The sequence below is a fragment of the Pinus tabuliformis genome, chromosome 1_1, assembly GCF_031772625.1.
Source record: "Pinus tabuliformis cultivar Carrire ecotype Pingquan chromosome 1_1, CPIR1, whole genome shotgun sequence".
NCBI lineage: Eukaryota > Viridiplantae > Streptophyta > Pinopsida > Pinales > Pinaceae > Pinus > Pinus tabuliformis.
Genome location: NC_142297.1, coordinates 923,005,206 through 923,011,621, shown reverse-complemented (window position 1 = coordinate 923,011,621; position 6,416 = coordinate 923,005,206). Strand labels below are relative to the sequence as shown.

At 37.3% G+C, this 6,416-nt stretch overlaps 1 protein-coding gene across 1 annotated transcript; it reads right to left on the bottom strand.

The window, feature by feature from the left end:
* Window positions 1–908: 908 nt before the first annotated feature.
* Window positions 909–1,559, bottom strand: LOC149217452 (cyclin-D1-1-like). The gene is made up of 3 exons (XM_089390217.1): window positions 1,379–1,559; window positions 1,158–1,279; window positions 909–1,046 (listed from the first exon to the last, which is right to left on the bottom strand). The coding sequence occupies exons 1-3, from the start codon at window positions 1,557–1,559 to the stop codon at window positions 909–911; spliced, it is 441 nt and encodes a 146-aa protein (XP_089246343.1).
* Between the last annotated feature and the right edge of the window lie 4,857 nt (window positions 1,560–6,416).

Below are 6,416 nucleotides of genomic sequence, written 5' to 3'. Positions count from 1 at the left end.
ATGTCTGAAATTTGTGAGTTTTTGATGAAAAATTACATTTGGAAAGATAGCCATGATATTGTTCGCTATCATATTTTTCATGAATTAATGATATTTTATTTAGCTTATCAAACGTCATCTACTAGTTGTATTTTTTAAAAATCTATCAATATTTCTATTGGAACTTGAAACACCCTCTGTATGTGATTTTATCTTCTAGTTCTTAATGAAATTTTGTTTACTAATTTTTATTTTCAATGATGTTGTATATGGTATGATTCTTCTTCAAATTATGCCTTACACCGTTTCCTTTGAATTGTTTGAATTGCACCAGATGCATTGAAAATGAAAAATCCTTATATAATGAGAAAATAATGAATTTCTGAAAGTTAAAATTTCATAAACTCAACATCTCACAATCAATTCCATTTCATGTAGAAATCATGAAAAAACACAAATTAACTCGACTCCAGTAACCTTACACCACACCCAAACTCGCACCTTACAAAATCGCTTTCTTAGAAGCATACTCCCAAACTCACATTTCACCCAATTCACTATCGCTTTCTTAGAATGTTTTGAATAACAATTAAGATCTCAAGGACAAAGATCTCGTTGAATTGTAATTTCTTGGAAAGTGTTCGTAATTAGAACATTATTCTTCCACATATGTTCTAAATCCCAACAACTCTAATTGTATTAATGTATTCAGTTTAACTCAAAACTCTAACTGTATCAAGGTGTTCAGTTTAACTCACTGGTGATGTGAATATACACAACAACATCCCTTTTTTTTTGTACTTATTGTCTCTGGTGGTGGGGGACTTCTTTCTTTTCTCATGCAATCTTGAATTGGAGCGGCTGGGTAAATGAAACTTGGTCGAGATTTCCTGTAGGGAGCACTTCAACATTACTCCATTTTTTCTAATTTATAGTACTTTTTGGATTACGGTCACAGGACTCGTCAGAAATTTGGGTTTTCCATTAATATGGTTGGAAGACAGTGCTGGAGGTAAGGGATCTACGATCCTCTCTTCCATAAACTGGTAGAATTTTTGCAAATCCACCTAAAAATAAACGAAGATAATTAGTTCTCATGTCAAAACACCTCAGCTAGTTAGTTTATATGACATGTTACCATGGCATGCCATTAAAGAGATTATGTGGATTATAATTACCTTCTCTACATTGAGAAATTGGGAGAGCTCAGTAATATGGGGCTCAACCTGCAACGAAACTAGCTCTTCCAACGCACAAAACATGGCAGCTAAAGCAACTATGGAGGGCCAAAATTCCACTTCTGGAAAATCAATCAAGATCGCATTGCATTTAATCCCTAAAATTAATGCATAAAATTAAAATGGATCAATCTATATAGGCAAGAAAAATCCATAATTACCAAACGGACTTTTGGGTAGAAGCTCTGCTACACAGGAGACTATGGAGGTTCTAACGATGCAATCAAACTGCAGGTGCTGAGCCATTGCCTCCATGTAAGAAAAGGGCATCACAGGGCTCATCCGCCATCGAAGTGCTTTCATTATGTTGAGTTCCATCCACTGTAATGTATAAGCGTTCATTTTGTCCTATTTATCCGATCGATCATCTCATTGGGTCATTACAGTGACGAACTCCATAACCACCTATGATGATAAGATGGTGGGAATCATTCCAATTGTCTAACACATCAAATATACAACTCAAGATAGGACACAGTGGCACATAAGGAAATTCATTTCAGAGGGAAATGTCTTATGGTGTAAATATTGGACTACACATTATATGTATCAGAGTTAACCTATGTAAAACCCTTGTACCTTTCCTAGTTCCAAGATGAAGATAATTCATTATATTTTAATAAAAAAGAACTATTTTCTTATAAAAGTTTTTATGACTTCGGTAATTGATCTGTTGCATGAACCTGCGTATTTATATTTTATTTTCAATGTCATATTATAGCGATGCATATTTATTTCTTATTTCTTAGTAATTTAAATATGTGATATAATTGTAAAAAGTAAGGTTATCACATTTTTATTAATATAAAGATTTAAATGTGATTTTTTTTAAATAATGCTAATTAAAAGTGAATTTGATTAACTAGAAACATTTTATAAATAACTTGAAAATTAATTATATTTAAAAAAAAATAAATTATAATATATATATATTTTAAATGGAAATATTTAGTTTAAATGAAAGTGAGTTATTTAATGATTTTTTTACTTTTTTGGGGCAGTGAAGGAACGACGAGTGATTAGCTAGGGTTACAAAGAGTTGCAGAGGTCGTTTCTAATGGAGGGCGGCAGAGGAGGGAGCTCTACTCCCTCCTACAAGGACGTCGTAGCCAGCAGAGGTAAAACACCATTAGTGAACAACAAAGGTTTTGCGGAGAAAAGGAAAAGGGATAATGAAAGGAAGACAGATGGGGCCAAGATCAAGGAAAACAGTAGCACAAAGGACAAGGAGGAAGAAGACAAAAGTCAGGTAAAAAGAGACAAAAAACAAAAGGGACCTTACAGACCAAAAGCAGAGATCACTCCTAGAGTAATATTAAATGATCCTACTCTATAGGCGCACAGGGAACACATGGGGACTTACGCTATCATCTGTAAATTCATGGGACTATGGCCCACTGAAAAAGCTTTACAGATGTGGATCAAGTATCACTGAAAACCCAAAGGAAGCATTGACCTACATCTTGGGTCAAAGAGATTCTTCACAGTGATGTTCTCAAACATCGAAGATAAAGACAGAGTATTCGAAGGAGGACCCTATTTTTATGCAGCAGCAGGTCTCTATATGCGGCCTTGGATGATGAATTTTGTTCCAGAGCGGGAGACTTTCACATCGGTACTAGTCTGGGTAAGGCTCTATTCTCTACCTCTTAATTATTGGCAAACTGAATCGCTAGCAGCTATTGGCAATAAACTCGGTTGTTTTTTCAAAGCTTTTGAAGCCACAAGAAAACGAAAATATACCTCCTTTGCAAGGATATGTGTGGAAATGGATCTATCAGGAGCTCTTCCAGATGAAGTTATCTTGGAATTTTTTGATGAGGAGTGGGTGCAGACAGTGGACTACGAGCATATCCCATTCATATGCAGTAGATGCCATGAACATGGACATTTGTTGAGAGACTGCCCTCTCAGTAAAGCAGACAACAAAAGTAAACCTAATACAATGAAGGACATGGAAAGCTTTCATAAAGTGGAAAGTAGAGGAAAAGGAGGAAAAAAAGGTCCACAGCAACAACATAACGAGGGGCTGAAGGTCAATCAGAACAAGTTTCAAGTGCTGGAAGAGAATGAAGAAATTATGAAAGGAAACCAATCTCAGGAGGAAGGTCCTAATGAAAAAGAGAAAGAAGAACACAGCAACCAAACACAAGATATTGGTTATCAGAAAGAGATGATGATGAGTGAAACAGAACTGGAGATGGACTAGGAAATGACCCAGAGTGAAATAGATCTGGAAGATCATGAACTACAAGAAATTCTCGATAAGGAAAACCTAGATCTGGAAGGATTCTTAATGCAGGGAACCATGAGAGGAATAGATTCATTGCCTCAAGAAGAATGTAACAGAATACAACAATTGTTCTTATGGAAAACTCAGGAAAGTTGGTTGAATAAAGGAAAAAACATTAACAAGCAGGAGCACATAGGTGTGAAAACTATGAAATAAACTCCAGGATTAGCTACTAGAAATCCAGGAAAGAAGAAGGGCAGGAAAAAGTAGAACGAGCTCTTGATGGAGTGTGGAAAGCTAATGATAGATTCGGGTAAGATGAAAGACCTAACTAGTTACTCCTTTACAAATCTTTAATTATGAAGTTCATATCTTGGAATATCAGAGGTCTAGGTAGTAAAAGAAAACAAAGAATGCTTAGTAACAGAATGAAACTAGCAATGCCGGATATAATCTTCATCCAGGAAACGAAATGCTCCATTCAGAAATTAAAACAAATCCATAGAAAATGGCTTAATAGATTTGAGTTTCTAGAAGTTAAAGCAGAGAACACAGCGGGGGGCATTCTCACTCTTTGGAACCCCCAAAAAGTTAGCATAATAGATGCAGAGGCATCAAGAAATTATTTATCAGTAATTATTCAACCAGTGGGGGTTTCAGATACCTTCCTGGTCACAAATGTTTATGGTCCTCAAAGAATAGATGATAAACTTAGATTTCTAGACTCCCTTGTAGATCTTAGGAGAAGACATGAAGGAATACCTTGGGTCATGGGAGGAGATTTTAACATGATTAAATCTCTTTTTGAAAAAAAATGAGGTACCAGATTGCTAAGTAAAGACTCCTTAGTGTTCCAAACCTTCACAGAGCATATGGAACTAGTTGACTTAGAAACGCTCAATGGCCTTTTTACTTGGAACAACAAAATAGGAGGTGAGGCACAGGTCACCTCCAAGTTAGACAGATTTATGATCTCAGAGGAGCTTATGCTCATAGATAGAGAAATAATAGCTAGAGTTCTCCCCTTTGGAGGCTCTGATCACTGGCCGATTCAATTAGAAATCAAGGGGATCGATTCTCCCAGGAATAGACCCTTCACATTTGAGAATATCTAGCTCTCCCACCCAGATTTCATCAGCAACATTGAAAAATGGTGGTCCGAAGATTTGCAGATCCAGGGCACAAATATGTTCCTCCTACATAAAAGACTAAAGCACATTAAACTCAGACTCAAAGAATGGAACAAGAAGGATTTTGGTAACATTTTTGTGGACAGAAAATCAGTGGAAACTAAACTACAAGAACTCAATCAGGCACTAATTACAGATGGTTTTGATAAGGTCAAAAGTGAGCAAGCTGACAAACACCATCAAGAATGGGAGAAATTATGCAAACAAGAGGAAATATTTTGGAGACAAAAGTCTAGAGTTCAATGGCTCAAAGAAGGTGAACGTAATACTAGATTTTTCCATAGATCCACCATGGCTAATAGAGCTCACAATAGAATCTCTTCGATATTGAATGAGGATGGGGAGCTTCAGATCTCTCATAAGAATATCGAAGCTGTGTTGGTACAGCATTTCAGAGGCATCACTAAGGAAAACAATTCAGATAGAGAGCAATGCATCAAGGAAATTACAAGACATATCCCTAAGCTGGTGTCTAGAGAGGACAATTTTAACCTTAATAGACCAGTAACTGAAGAGGAAGTCAGTGAGGTTCTCAAAGATATGCAGAATGGCAAAGCTCCAGGACCAGATGGTTTCAATGTAGATTTTTTTAAGGCCTGCTGGAATATTGTCAAACAGGATATTCTGAATGTTGTGGAGGATTCCAGAAGAAACAAGACTATTCTGAAAGCCCTCAACACCTCCTTCATTTCCCTGATCCCCAAACAGGATTCAGCCCTGACTGCTGATAAGTACAGACCCATTGCTTTATGTAATGTGGTATACAAAATAATATCCAAGGTATTGGCTAGCAAACTCAAACCTCTACTTCCTTCTTTAATTTCAGGGGAACAATCTGGTTATGTGGAAGGCAGACAAATCCTAAATAACATTATTCAAGCCCACGAGGTGGTTCACATGCTAACCAGCAAGAGGCAGGCTGGTATGATCATGCAACTGGATATTTCCAAAGCGTATGACAAGGTGAATTGGATTTATATCAAGAAGGTCCTCACTGCTTTTGGGTTTGATCACAACTGGGTCAGATGGGTTATGGCTTTGGTAACTTCTTCCAACTTTTCGATTTTGGTGAATGGCTCTCCCTCAGAGATCTTTACTCCTTCTAGAGGCCTGAGGCAGGGAGACCCACTCTCTCCCTTTCTCTTTATCCTTATGATGGAAGCACCAGGTAGGTCCATTAAATAGGCCAAGGCCTTAGGCAAGATTAAGGGCCATCAATTAACGAAGAATGATCAGGCACTAACTCACCAACAATTTGTGGATGACACCACGCTGCAAGGAATTCCCACAGTCAAAGAAGCTTCAGCTTACAAATAAATCCTGAATGACTTTGCCATGGCTACAGGTATGGAAGTTAATCTCTCTAAATCTAAAATATTCTTCTTAAATACTAACATTGCAATTCAGACAAATATCTCCAGAATTCTGGGCTTTCAAGGGGATTCCATCCCTTCAAAGTATTTGGGAATTCCCCTCATGACCAGACCAATGCAAAAAAGTATCTGGGAACCGGTGCTCAATAAGATGCAGGACAAAGTCAAAAAATGGACTATCAGATCGTTGAACCTAGCTGGCGGGTTGGTTCTGACAAAGGTTGTTCTTCAATCAATCCTTGTTTTCATATTATCAGCCCTCCCAGCTTCCAAAGGTGTCTTACAGCAATTCAGGAATATCCAGAGAGACTTCCTTTCGGGAAAAGAGGAAATAAAGAAGAAATCAGCCCTTGTTTCTTGGGATAAAATCTGTAAACCCAAGAGCCATGGGGGACTAGGCTTA

What these genes read in the sequence shown, in the direction of transcription:
- LOC149217452 (XM_089390217.1), bottom strand. Translation starts at nt 1,559, where the DNA reads ATGAACGCTTATACATTACAGTGGATGGAACTCAACATAATGAAAGCA. An exon ending in TCTACCCAAAAGTCCGTTTG is followed by an intron (nt 1,280 to 1,378) that starts GTAATTATGGAT and finishes TTGATTTTCCAG; the next exon opens with AAGTGGAATTTTGGCCCTCC. An exon ending in AATTTCTCAATGTAGAGAAG is followed by an intron (nt 1,047 to 1,157) that starts GTAATTATAATC and finishes GTTTATTTTTAG; the next exon opens with GTGGATTTGCAAAAATTCTA.